The following is a 14,051-nucleotide window of genomic DNA, read 5'->3' as shown; positions in this document are numbered from 1 at the left end:
AGAGAGAAGACAATTAGAGATCTCCACTAGAGACCAGGAACATCATCTCAGAATTGCACATTTAGAAATTTCCAGCTCTTGGGTCACTCAGAGATTAGTGGATCCCAACCTTCATGATAAAGTTCCCCCATCATCCTTGGACAGAAAAGAGAAACCCGAGCAAGGGAGCAGTTATGTTCTCTGCACAGAAATGAGCCACTTGAATGTAAGGATAAAAGAGTCGTGGGAACATCCTGAGGCTGTTGGTCATGTATAATAAACGTTACACCGTGAGGATGACACATGTTTACATAACTAAGGGAAGTGAAATGTGTGTATTGAACTGTTCAAACTGTAAGAAAGAAACAGATTTCCTCTGGAGAAGGGCTAGGATCCTAGAGAGATCTGTGTGTATAAAAGAGAAAGCCCCAAAGCTTTAAAGATGGTGCTAGATAAGAGGAAAGTTGGGTTCATTGGGTCCTGGGGGAGGAGTGGATTGCAAAGAGACAAACCAGTAGATACGGGAGGAACTCTAGACACCTCCTTGGCGGTGCCCCAGATCCCAGGACACAAGAAGGACACTCTGAAGCTGCAAGCAGGGAGTGCCTATTACAGCGCTGCAGGACGTCCCCATGACTCCTGAACCAGGGACCCATGAGACTGCTAACAAGAACAGGACGCCAGCCCAGAGCCCCTGCGTGTAGAAAGTGAAAAGTGAAAAGTGAAAGTGAAGTCGCTCAGTCGTGTCTGACTCTTTGCGACCCCATGGACTGCAGCCCACCAGGTTTCTCAGTCCATGGGATTTTCTAGGCAAGAATACTGGAGTGGGTTGCCATTTCCTCCTCCAGGAGATCTTCTCGTCCCAGGGATTGAACCTGGGTTTCCTGCATTGTAGGCGGATGCTTTTACTGTCTGAGCCAGATGACCTGGCAAATGTTGGAAGAAGGAAGTAAACCAGGGATCCTGGAGGGTAGGTCTCTGCTGTGAATCCAGGGAAGGGATGGTAAGCCTGGGCTGCCCCAGGGCTGATGGCAGGGGCTCCTCCTGGGGCAATGCCTGTAGTATCTCTTTACTGTCAAATTGCTTACCTTTAGATTTAAGACCTTTCAAGATCTTTTTTTCAAACACGTCCCTCTGGAGTCAGCTCCCCCAGTCTGCTTCTCACTCTGAGTGACACCACTTGACTGTGTCCTTTTCCAGAAACTCTAGAACCCTTCTCACTCTGTGCCTGTTCCCATAGCACCCTCTCTCCTAGGTTCAGAGAGTCATTTTTCCTGTGAAATCTCCATCACTCTTGGGAAGTCTTAGTTGAGACCAAATTTTTCGTGTGAAGTCAAAACAAAAAAATCTTGGCAGGACACCTTCCTTACATAGTACCAGGTATAAGCAGTGCTTTCTCAGGAAAAAGTGGTGAACCAAAGCTTTAGTTTTGTGTAGCATCAAAAATAGACTGCAGAGCAGTAGGTTTTATGGTATTTAAGCAACGTTTTGTTTTACTCCTTTGTGGAGCAAGTTAAATAAAACCATTTCTCCTGAAGGGCAAATTTGATCTTGAGTTAACATTCAGTTAATTACTTTGAAAATCTGATGAAGGTGAACTCTTGTCTGTGTTACTAGGCCAATCCTGGGTTTAAGGTTAAAAAAATGACACGTGAGTGGTAAATTGTGTGTAGACTGGATGGGACTCTCTATGGACTATTCTTGGGTCTTCCTTCAGAGCGGTGACTCTTGTCTCTCATGGGGTCCCTGAAAGTTATAACTATAGAGTTGTTGAATTTTTGATGCCCATAGACACGGTGCTGCTACTCCAGGATGGATCCTGCACCCACAGCTAAGCTTAAACTGGGTAGTAGTCAACTGTGTGGACTGCTGTGTAGACCACGGCTGGCCTTTCATTTGTCCTTCTATCTAAATCGGATGGCACTGTGGCTCTGGTCCTCCTGTGAGTCTAAGTGCCTAGTTAAGCAGGCTTCCAGGTGGGTGTTGTACCATAGCCATTATAACATGAGCTCTGAGAAGACTTAGGGTATGCGTGTTTTTTTACCTGATATATCCCCACTGCTCAGCACTAATTATGACACGTGATGGGAGCTCATTATATACTTGTTGATCAAAATTGACCTTGAACATCAAAAGGTAGATAATAAGATAATTACCCTTTTCGAAGCTTTTATAAATGTTATTTAAATCAGGATATTCCTGCATGTTGACCTCACTGAACACAGCTTCCAGAAGCGATGGGTTAAACGTCTTCTCCAGCTCACTGAGAACATTGTACACCACTCTTGATACAGGGACCAGGTTTCTACAAGAATCTTGACAGTCCTTAAAAACATTGAATGGGAAAAATAGAAATACAGACTTGCACATTACAAGAGAGCCCTAGAAAGAGATTTCAAGTTAATGTATTCCAATTTCCATAAATAGGTATCTTTTCACATAGAGGTTTAGAATTTCTGTATATTTGTATGGCTACTAAGCGAAACAATAAATCCTCTCTTCTTAAAACTATCCATTTGTGAATCTGATCTCCTCACCCTAAGTTACATTAGATGTAAGAAGGCACAATTCTGAAGATTAAAAGTGGGTTCAAAGTTAATGAATATGTAGCTAAGACCCTGGTCAACTCTTTGAGGAATAGACTTGGCAGGTGACGAGCCACTATTCTGTTGACTGGACAACTCCTGCCCCTTCACCAATCCTGACTTGGCCTGGAAGAGCTCAAGGAAGCCAGGGGACAGTGCTCCATTTTGTGAACTTGGCCACAGTTTGAAAGCATATCTGTAGGTCAAACTGAGACTTGCATCTCTGTAACTCCAGAAACACCTATTGCTAAAATTAACTCAAATTCCAAGACTCAAGAATACCAGAAAAAAAGAAAACTGAAAACTGTTGGAGAAAGAAAATCCTGCATCTACTCCCAAATTTGCTCTCACACGACACTGTCTCAGTGGGTTTTAATGTTTTCAGATCTAACTATTTAAATTGATATTCATTGAAAAGAAATGCTCTGTCAATTATGATTTTTATCAAATCAATAAATTAAATTTATTCATCAGTTCATTGACATTAATTTAATTTATGCTGTATTGTGTGCATTCCTACAAGGTAGTAAATATCTGCAGAGAACACCCACTTCAGATCCAACCTGTCTCCAATGTTATTCACCCTGACTCCTGTGTTCACTACGAGTACCACCCCTTCAGTTAGAGACAGGACTGCCTCCAGTGATGCCTGTTTCTGCTCTCTCTTCCCTTTCTGCCTTTTAGGATCACTTGCATCACTACTTGGAAATGTCCCCCTCTCACTGGAGACTCTTCAGATGGCTAGTCATACCCTGATATTTGGGTCCAGGATGTGAAAGTTAACCTAGTTTCAGGCCAGTTTACCAGATTATGATGTGATAAACTTCACTTACTTCATACATTTTACTGGTGATGAGTTCGTTGTCATGGAGGCCTTCAAAGAAAGGAAATGTCTTTTTTATCGCATTTGAAATCTGCACCTTGTGTCTTTTGAAGTGCCTGAATACAGTCTCAAAGAGCCTGTTGTCTATGTTCTGATCTTCTAAGGACATCCTAGGGAGGAAGGATACCATGTGAAAACAGTCATCCAGATTATGAGATGCTTATGGAAGCTGTAAGATTTTGCATATAAAGGACAGGTTGCAAAGAACAAACACATGTAAGATACTCATCCTGAGTAGAGACCAGTTATATATATATCACTTACCTGGTACACTATTTTAATAAATTTAAAAAAAAAATTGTAACAAAACCCAAATAGAGTAAACAAAAAAGTGAAAAACAATGAAATAAAAATTTAACCTTGAAAATGTTTCTTTATTAACTAAGAGAAAATAAACCACAGAAAGATAAAAAATAGTATCTCCCCTCTGCATAGAGCTATTAAGAGAAACACCATCCTACAGATGGCCAACTGGCCCATGAAAGGCTGCTCAACATCTCTAATTATTAGAGAAATGGGGAACACATGTATACCTGTGGTGGATTCATTTTGATATTTGGCAAAACTAATACAATATTGTAAAGTTAAAAAACAAAACTATAATGAGGTACCTCCTTACACTGGTCAGGGTGGCCACTGTTAAAAATGTCTACAAATAACAAATGCTGAAGAGGGTGTGGAGAAAAGGTAAACCTTCTGCACTGTTGGTGGGAATGTAAGTTGGTGCAACCACTATGGAAAACAACATGGAGCTTCTTTAAAAAACTAAAAACAGAGTTGTCACGTGATCCGGCAATCCTACTCCTGGTCATACCCGGACATAACCGCAGCTCAAAAAGATACATGCAGCCCATGTTCACTATTCACAACAGCCACAGTGTGGACAAATCCTAGACGTCCATCGACAGAGGGATAAAGAAGATGTGGCACTTATATACGATGGAATACTACTTAGTCATGAAAAGAGTGACAATAGCATTTGCAGCAGCGTGGATAGACCTAGAGATTATCATATTCAATGAAGTAAGTCAGAAAGAGAAAGACAAACATCATATGATACCACTGATATGTAAAATCTAAAATACGGCATAAACGAACTTATTTACAAAACAGAAGCAGACTCACAGACATAGAGAGCAGACTTGCAGTGGCCAAGGGGAAGGAGGGGTGAGGGAACGATTGATTGAGAGTTTTGGATTAGCAGATGCAAACAGTTACATATAGGATGGATAAACAAGAAGGTCCTACTGTATAGCACATGGAACTGTATTCAATATCCTCATAGTAGAAAAGAATATGAAAAACAATATATGTATGTATAACTGAATCATGACCACAACATTGTAAATAAACTATACTTCAATTAACATGCTTTTTAAATTAAAAAAAAGAAATTTCATCCTATGTTAGAAACTGGTTCATAAATGATAAGATGTTTTCATAATAATATAATAAGGTATAAATTGGGAATTTCACAAGAATATCAATCATTTCTCCTGGGACTTCTACTATGTGCTAATATAAATTTCTCTGTGCTATTGCAATATGAAGTGAATGTTTTTAGACATCTCAATTTTAAAAATAGCAGTTCTTTCCTAGCAGTTCTTTCCTTCAAAACTTAATTTTAAACCTGAGTCTATAATTTGGTTCTTAGTTGTTATATAGGTCTGATATTTATGTTTAATCAACATTTCACATTTTTAAATGTTATGAAGACCCATTTTTAATGTTAGCTTTCTTAGTCAAATCAAAAGAGAATTATTGTCACTTACTAGTACCCAAAATCATCAGGGAAAAGTAATGTCACATTACTGTGTTGAGTTTTTCAAGAAAAAATTTCTACTTAAAGATCTCAGATTGAAGAGAAACACTTATCTTCTCTTTTATTAAGCCCCCACTAAAATTTTAATAAAGGGGTTGGATTCACAATGACAAGGAGAATGGCAGGAGGCAATGAGCAGATGAGAGATTTCTACCAAAATCTGTAAGATGAAAAGTGGCCAGAGGATTGCTAATCACTGTTTAAGGTGGAGTATGCTCCCAGAGGTCAGGAAAGCAGCCAGTATGTCCTGCAGAACCCTGGTGGGGCAGTGGAGATCCCAAGGGAGACATGGTGTGGAAAGCTGATGTGTTATTTGAAAAATGAGGAAGAGAACAGCACACCCTATACCCCTCAGCTTGCATCCTGAGCACTTATACCCAGACAGCCTCTCAGACGGAAGCAGCACTGTCCTTTCTGTCCCCATATGTTAATTTTATCTGTTACCTGACTTAATATACATGAAAATAATACATCACATGTGCTTTGTGTCTGACTTCTGCTCGTCATCCATATTGTTGGATGAATAGAAGTTTGTTTCTCTTATTGTTGAGGATATTTTATTGTGTGGATCTAGCACAATCTGTTCATTCACTTTCCTTCCGAAAGACATTTTGAGTTGATTCCAGTCTGGAACTAGAATGAATAAAACTGCTGTTCTTGTACAGATCTTTTGGTAGCAAGTTGTTTTCATTCTTTTGGGTCAATGATTAGAAATGAAATTGTTGAGTCATTGTATAAGAGTATGTTTAATCATTAAAAGAAAACTACCAAACTGTTTTTAAACTTCTGTTATAAATGGCCTTTCTAATTTAGCCATCCGAGTATGTGTGATGTGGTATCTCATTTCAGTATTAACTTCTATTTAAAATGACTAATAATGTTATGCACATATTCATATAGTTAGCAATTCATTGGCAATTTATACATCTTCCTTTGTGGAGTGGCAAAGCCTTTGGCTCATTATCCATTTATATTACTGGGTGTCTTCCACTTACTCATGCATAGGAATTTGTTATATGTTATGGGTAGAAGTGTTTCAGCTGATCTACGTATTGTGAACATTTTCTCCCAAGTCTGTGGCTTGAATTTCATTCTCTTAACCATGTCTTCTGATGCAGAGAACGTTTTAATTTTTATGATCCAGTCTATCAGTGTGTGTGTGTGTGTGTGTGTGTGTGTGTATGTGTGGTTAGTGACTTACATGTACTATCTAGGAAATCTCTGCCTACCCCAAGTTAATAAAAATTCAGAAAGCAATTTATAGTATAAGCATGGGTCTTGTTCTGGATTTTTCTATCCTAGACTGTTTCTAGATTTCTATTCTATATCATTGACCTGTATGCGGATCAAGAAGCAACAGTTAGAATTGGACATGGAACAATGGATTGGTTCCAAATTGGGAAAGGAGTACATCCAGGCTGTGTATTGTCACCCTGATTATTTAACTTATATGCAGAATACATCATGTGAAATCCTGGGCTGGATGAAGCACAAGCTGGAATTGAGGATTCGGGGAGAAAAATTAATAACTTCAGATATGCAGATGACACCACCCTTATGGCAGAAAACGAAGAGGAACTAAAGAGCCTCTTGATGAGGGTGAAAGAGGAGAGTGAAAAAGCTGGCTTAAAACTCGACATTCAAAAAACAAAGATCATGGTATCTGGTCCCATCACTTCACGGCAAATAGATGGGGAAACATGGAAACAGTGGCAGATTTTATGTTTTGGGGGCTCCAAAATCACTGCAAATGGTGACTGCAGCCATGAAATTAAAAGATGCTTGCTCCTTGGAAGAAAAACTATGATCAACATAGACAGCAAATTAAAAAGCAGAGACATTACTTTGCAGATAAAAGTCTGTACAGTCAAAGCTATGATTTTTCCAGTAGTCATATATAGATGTGAGAGTTGGAGCATCAAGAAGGCTGAGCACTGAAGAAATGATGCTTCTGAACTGTGGTGTTGGAGAAGACTCTCGAGTCCCTTGGCCTGCAAGGAGATCAAACCAGTCAATCCTAAAGGAAATCAGTACTAAATATTCATTGGAAGGACTCACGGTGAAGGTCTAATACTTTGGCCACCTGATGCAAAGAGCTGACTCACAGGAAAATACTCTGATGCTGGGAAAGACTGAAGGCAAAAGAAGAAGGGGGCAGTAGAGAATGAGATGGTTAGATAGCATTACCGACTCAATTGACATGATGAATTTGAGCAAACTGGAAGACAGTGAAGGATAGAGGAGCCTGGCATGCTGAAACCCCTGGGGTCACAAAGAATTGGATACCACTTAGCGACAGAACAATAGTTATAAAATAGGTAACTCCTGAGGATATAAGCTACAGCAGCATAGTGACTACAGATGACAATACTGTACTGCATATTTGAAAGTTGCTAGGAGAGTAGACGGAGAAGGCAATGGCATCCCACTCCAGTACTCTTGCCTGGAAAATCCCATGGATGGAGGAGCCTGGTAGGCCGCCGTCCATGGGGTCGCTGGGAGTCGGGCACGACTGAAGCGACTTAGCAGCAGCAGCAGGAGAGTAGAACTTAAAAGTTCCCATCACAATAAAAAATTTTGTGACTAAGCATAGTGATAAATGTTAACAGACTTATTGTGATAATTATTTTGCAATATATACAAATGTATACAAAATATTCAGTCTTTATGTTGTACACCTGGAACTAATATAATAATATATGTCAATTTTACTTCAACTGAAAATGAAGTTAAAGATCTTGAGAGGGGAAGATTAGATTATTTCGGATTATTTAGATGAGCCCAAAATATTCACAGGAATCTTTATAAGGATAAGAAGAAGGCAGAAAAGTTAGTCAGAAGAAGATTTGGTGATGCTATGTTGCTGGATTTGAAGATGGAAGAAGGGGCTCTGAGCCAATGAATGCAGGGAGCCTCTAGAAGCTAAAAAAGGCAAGAAAAAGAGTCCCTTCTAGAGTCTAAGGTAGAGCCACATAATTATAAAGGTGAAAAATCTCTAATATTCTTAACATTAAAGTGAATAAAAATGAAAAATACTTAAAAGCATATACAATATAGTCTTTTATTAAAAATGAGAGCACAAATTATATATTTAGGAAAATGAATTATATATGTAAATGCATAGAAGATCTTAAAGTTATACCCACAACTCTAAAAGGATTGGGGTTGAAAGCTTCAATAACTGTTCTCTGTATCTATGTGTTTGTTTTTGTTTGATTTGGTTTGTTCATTTATTTTGTTTTTTTTTTTTCATTTCTTTTATATCCCACATATGAATGAAATCATATGGTATTTGTGTTTCCCCATCTGACCTGTTTCACTTGGCATAATATGCTCAAAGTCCATCCATGTTGTCATGGCTGGCAAAGTTTCATCCTTTCATGACTGAATAGTATTCCATTGTATATGTATGCTACGTCTTTATGCGTTTATTTATTAATGAGAACTTTGTTTCATATCTTGACTGTTGTAAATAATGCTTCAGTGAACATATGAAGTGGTTAATATTACTTTTAAAATGTATTTTTTAATTCTTCAGATAAATAAGTACAATTGGAATAGCTGGATCATATGATAATTCAATTCTTAATTTTTTAAGGAGTCTTAATACTGTTTTCCACAGTGGCTGCACCAGTTCATATTCCTATCAACAGTATAGTGTTCCCTTTTATCTACATCCTCTCTACTCTTGTTATTTCTTGCCTTTTCAATAATAGTCATTCTAACAGGTGTGAGTCGACATCTCATCGTAGTTTTAATTTGCATCTCCCCAACGATTAGTGATTTTGAACACTTATTTTTTTTGTATGTCTGTTGGCGATCTTTATGCCCTCTTTGGAAAAAATGTCTATTTAGTTCTGTCCAATTTCTAATCAGGTTGTTTGTTTTTGTTGTATGATTGTATGAGTTCTTTATGCATTTCACCCCTTATTAGATATATGATTTGCAAATATTTTCTCTGTTTGACAGATTCATTTTCATTTTGTCGATGGCTTCCCTTGCTGTGCAGAAACTTTTTAGTTTGATATAGCTCCATTTGTTTATTTTTGCTTTTGTTTCCCTTGCCTGAGGGAACATATCCAGAAAGGTAATGCTAAAACCAATGCCAAAAAGTGTACTGCCTCTTTTGGCCTAGAAGTTGTGTGCTTTCTGGTCTTGCATTCAAGTCTTTGACCCACTTTGGTTTTTGTGTATGGTGTGAGATAGTGGGATTTATTCCAGGAATGCAAGAATGGTTCAATATCCACAAATCAATCAAAGTGATACATCATATTAACAAAATGAGAGACAAAAAATCATATGATTATCTGAATAGACACAGAAAAGCATTTGAGAAGACAACACCCATTTATGACAAAAATTCTCAATAAAAATGTGTATAAAAGGAATGTTCCTCAACATAATAAAGGCTATGCATGTCAAACCCACAGCTAATATCATATTCAAAGGTGAAAAACTGAAAGCTAGCCCTCTAAGATTAGGAACAAGACAAGGATGCCTCCTCTTGCTGCTCTTATTCAACATAGTACTGGAAATCATAGCTAGATTGATTAAGTAAGAAAAAGAAACAAAAGTCCTCCAAATTGGAAAGGAAGAAGTAAAACCATCACTATTTGCATATGACATAGTTTTATATATAGAAAACCCTAAAGACATCACCAAAAAATGACTGGAAATAAGCAAATACAGTAGAGTTGCAGGGCATAAAATCAATATACAAAAATCTGTTGTATTTCTGTACACTAACAATGAGCTAGTAGAAAGAGAAATTAAGAAAACAATCCCATTTGTATCCAACAAAAACAGCAAAATACCTGGGAATAAAGGTAACAAAAGAGATAGAAGACCTGTACACTGAAAACTATAAGACATTGCTGAAAGTGAAGACAGACAGATATTTTGTGTTTGATTACCTAAGGCAATCCACAGATTTCAGTGCAATCCCTATCAAAATCCCAGTCACATTTTTTATAGAAATAGAACAAAAATCCTAAAATCTACGTGGAACCACAGAAGATCCAGAAGAGTCAGAGTAATCCTGAGAAAAACAGCAAAGCTGGAGATATTACAAGCCCTGATTTCAAAGTTATTGCAAAGCCATATTAATCAAAACAGCAGAAAAACAGACACATATACCAATGGCATAGAATTGAGAAGCCAGAAATAAACCCACACATATATGGACAGTTAAGACTATGCCAAAGCCTTTGACTGTGTGGATCACAATAAACTGTGGAAAATTCTGAAAGAGATGGGCATGCCAGACCACCTGACCTGCCTCTTGAGAAACCTGTATGCAGGTCAGGAAGCAACAGTTAGAACTGGACATGGAACAACAGACTGGTTCCAAATAGGAAAAGGAGTACATCAAGGCTGTATATTGTCACCCTGCTTATTTAACTTCTATGCAGAGTACATCATGAGAAATGCTGGGCTGGATGAAGCACAAGCTGGAATCAAGATTGCTGGGAGAAATATCAGTAACCTCAGATATGCAGGTGACACCACCCTTATGGCAGAAAGTGAAGAGGAACTCAAAAGCCTCTTGATGAAAGTGAAAGAGGAGAGTGAAAAAGTTAGCTTAAAGCTCAACATTCAGAAAACGAAGATCATGGCATCCGGTCCCATCACTTGATGGGAAATAGATGACGAAACAGTGGAAACAGTGTCAGACTTAATTTTTCTGGGCTCCAAAATCACTGCAGATGGTGATTGCAGCCATAGAATTAAAAGACACTTACTCCTTGGAAGGAAAGTTATGACCAACCTAGGTAGCATATTAAAAAACAGAGATATTACTTTGCCAACAAAGGTCTGTCTAGTCAAGGCTATGGTTTTTCCAGTGGTCATGGATGGATGTGAGAGTTGGACTATAAAGAAAGCTGAGCACTGAAGAATTGATGCTTTTGAACTGTGGTGTTGGAGAAGACTCTTGAGTCCCTTGGACTGCAAGGAGATCCAACCAGTCCATTCTGAAGGAGATCAGTCCTGGGTGTTCATTGGAAGGACTAATGTTGAAGCTGAAACTCCAATAGTTTGGCCACCTCATGCGAAGAGTTGACTCATTGGAAAAGACTCTGATGTTGGGAAGGATTGGGGACAGGAGGAGAAGGGGACAACAGAGGATGAGATGGCTGGATGGCATCACTGACTTGATGGACATGAGTTTGGGTAAACTCCAAGAGTTGGTGATGGATGGGGAGCCCTGGCGTGCTGCGATTCATGGGGTCGCAAAGAGTCGGACTTGACTGAGCGACTGAACTGAACTGAACCTGCAATAAAGGATCAAAGAACATACAGTGGAGAAAGTATAGCTGCTATAATAAATAGTGTTGGGAAAACTGGACAGACACATGCAAAAGAATGTGTCTTGAATGAGACTTTTCCCCTCTATATTCTTATCATATTGTTTGAAACTATGAATCAGAATGTACAATGTATTTCTTTTGTATTAAAAGAACAGAAAATTAAATAGATGAAGCAATGTTATTTCTGAACTGATTACTAAAGATAGGATTTTCCTTGTAGAGGAAACCTAGTCCAGAACAGAATATCAGAGCAAAAATAAAAACACTCAGCCTGGGCTAGCCTTGTGCAGTCTTGCGTCTTTCTCTTCCTTTTACTTTCTTTGCTCAAGATTGCTGGAGGATGATCCCAAGCCCCCAGCCAGAGGTGGAAATAGCATCAGAGCTGACGGAGACCCCGTCCACTGGACAGGCATGGGACCACACCACCCAGGGCTTCAAAATAAGTCAGGGGTTTACCCGAATTTCATGTTTTCTAAACTACCTTCTTTGAAATGACCTATGTCAAGGTAGAGGTGACCTGAGAGAAACAGGAGTGCTACAGGGTCACAGGAAAATAAAATCTTCCTGCAAAGGCTCGTACAGGACAAAGGTGCCTTCAGGCAGACGGGCCAGCGGAGCAGTAGTTGCAAAACAAGCAGTCGTGTGTGTTGTGGCAGCAAGACTCAACCAGCAGGCGCCCTGCTGCAGTTTGAAATCCCATCTCCTCGTCACACATTCCTGTCCACCCTTATACGGCAGGTGAAGGTTCCCCTACACCAGGTGGAAAGCAAAGGTTCAGTGCAGAGTCCAAAGACAGCACTGAACAGCAGCGTGGCCACGGGGAAGGGCGGAAGGAACGGGGAGAAAGACTGACCTGGTGCTGAGCTCGCTGCCCTCTCCAGCCATTTTCCCGCCCAGCCTGGCCTGGGCCTGAGCTTGGCCTCCGATTCTTCCAGTCTCCCCAGCCTGGGTCCGGAGAGGCCACCAGAGCCCTGAGCCCCGAGCAGGAAGTCAGCTCTGGGTCTCATCCAGGGCTGGCGGCTCCGCCCATGGAGGGGAAAAGAGAAGTGAAAGTACTTGCCAGTGAGCTGTGCTTGGTAGACACCGGCTCCCTCCCTCCACCCGCAGCTCCCTGGTGTTTCCAGCCATCAAGACACGTGGTCCCAGGGGTGCAAGACAAGGAGTGACACGCGGGGCCGGAGGGCAGAGGGAGGGGCAGGGTCAGCCCCCAGGGGTCCACCTGTTTGTGCAAAGACAGCAATGATATCTGTGCGACCCCAACTGTCTGCAGGCTTCTGCCTTCTCAGGGCGGCTCAGAGTTTAGTATGGGGTCAAGGGCAAACTCAGGTGTGCCCCTTCCCCTTTGCTGAGATGGTTGTCAGGGGAAGAGGGAAAGACAGAGACTTCAGATCCTCTCTCCAGCCTGTGGGAGAGCCTGGACCAACCGAGTCAGGTCCCCACATCCAGCCAGAGGGCTGGTGAAGTAGACATCTGCTAGAGCAATGGTTTCTGCTCCGTGGCCCCTAAGTGTAACTTCCTCCAGTTGTGAGTAGAGTTCTCACCCAGCAACATTTGAAGATGAAGGGAGGAGTTTCCACCTTTTCTCTCACTTCTGATGTTTCTTTCCCCCAAAGGAACAAGATACACAGTGGTCAGGATAGACCCCAGGACTAGAATGAGGACTTCTTTACCAGTGGGCAGGGTCTCAGTGGTACCAGGTCCTACACATATGTGGACCCCTCTCTCGTCCCCCTCACTCCAGGGCATAGCAGGACTACTGAGCTGAGCCTCATCCGGGCAGGACTGTCCTCTGCCCCTGACTCCATGGGGCACGGGGTCCACACAAGGCTGGCACAGACCACACCTGCCTTGTCTAGGGTCCCCTCTCTCTCCTCTCTGTACCTGGGTGGCTGGTGGACCAGGTCAGTGCTGTGCCATGTGTTGACATAAATGTGCCAATTTTTCTGTATTCTGTTTAGGACCTTCAAGGTGAACACCTGGAATTAGAGACCACCTAGCAGAGGCTGGGCACACAATACACAGGACAGACAGTCCTGAGCTGGGGCTGCTCCTGGCCCCTGGTGGAGACCTTCCTGTGGGCCAGAGAAAGCTGGGCCACACCCAGCACCACACCCACAAGAGCAGTCGGGTGGGGGGTGGGGTCTGAAGCACCCCAAGTCCTCTGTGGAGAAAGCAGTTTCTTTGATCCAGGAAATGATGTCAGACCCACTCAAGTTTGGGAAAGGACAGGTTGCAGGTTGGTCCTATGATAAGCCATAATGGAAAACTATAGAGAATGTGTATATACAACTGCATCACTTTGCTGTAAAGTAGAAATTAACACAACATTGTACATCACCTATACCTTCAATTAGAAAAGAAGAAGGAGGAGGAGGTTGAACTCTTGGTACAGACCCTGCTGGAGTGACTGAAGGAAATAAAGAGACGCCTGGGGCATGTTCTGTGGCTGTGAGGAGCACTGAAGCGGGAGCCTT

The 14,051-nt window shown here is 41.0% G+C and overlaps 1 protein-coding gene across 10 annotated transcripts in view; it reads right to left on the bottom strand.

The window, feature by feature from the left end:
- Positions 1-12,663, bottom strand: part of SP100 (SP100 nuclear antigen) — a 127,699-nt gene extending 115,036 nt beyond the window's left edge. For 5 of the 10 annotated variants that reach the window (XM_070773679.1, XM_070773693.1, XM_070773649.1 and 2 more), the window contains exons 1-3: positions 12,431-12,662; positions 3,398-3,557; positions 2,136-2,304 (exon numbers count right to left, since the gene is read on the bottom strand). In XM_070773679.1, coding sequence (XP_070629780.1) covers positions 2,136-2,304; positions 3,398-3,557; positions 12,431-12,462 — 361 coding nt within the window. In that variant the 5' untranslated portion in view covers positions 12,463-12,662. Of the gene's footprint in view, positions 1-2,135; positions 2,305-3,397; positions 3,558-12,430 lie in introns of all 10 variants that reach the window. The other 5 variants (XR_011562107.1, XM_070773639.1, XM_070773741.1 and 2 more) reach the window with 2 other exon arrangements.
- Positions 12,664-14,051: the final 1,388 nt, after the last annotated feature.

Source organism: Bos indicus, chromosome 2 (genome assembly GCF_029378745.1).
Source record: "Bos indicus isolate NIAB-ARS_2022 breed Sahiwal x Tharparkar chromosome 2, NIAB-ARS_B.indTharparkar_mat_pri_1.0, whole genome shotgun sequence".
Taxonomy (NCBI): Eukaryota; Metazoa; Chordata; class Mammalia; order Artiodactyla; family Bovidae; genus Bos; species Bos indicus.
This window is presented reverse-complemented; position numbering and strand designations above follow the sequence as displayed.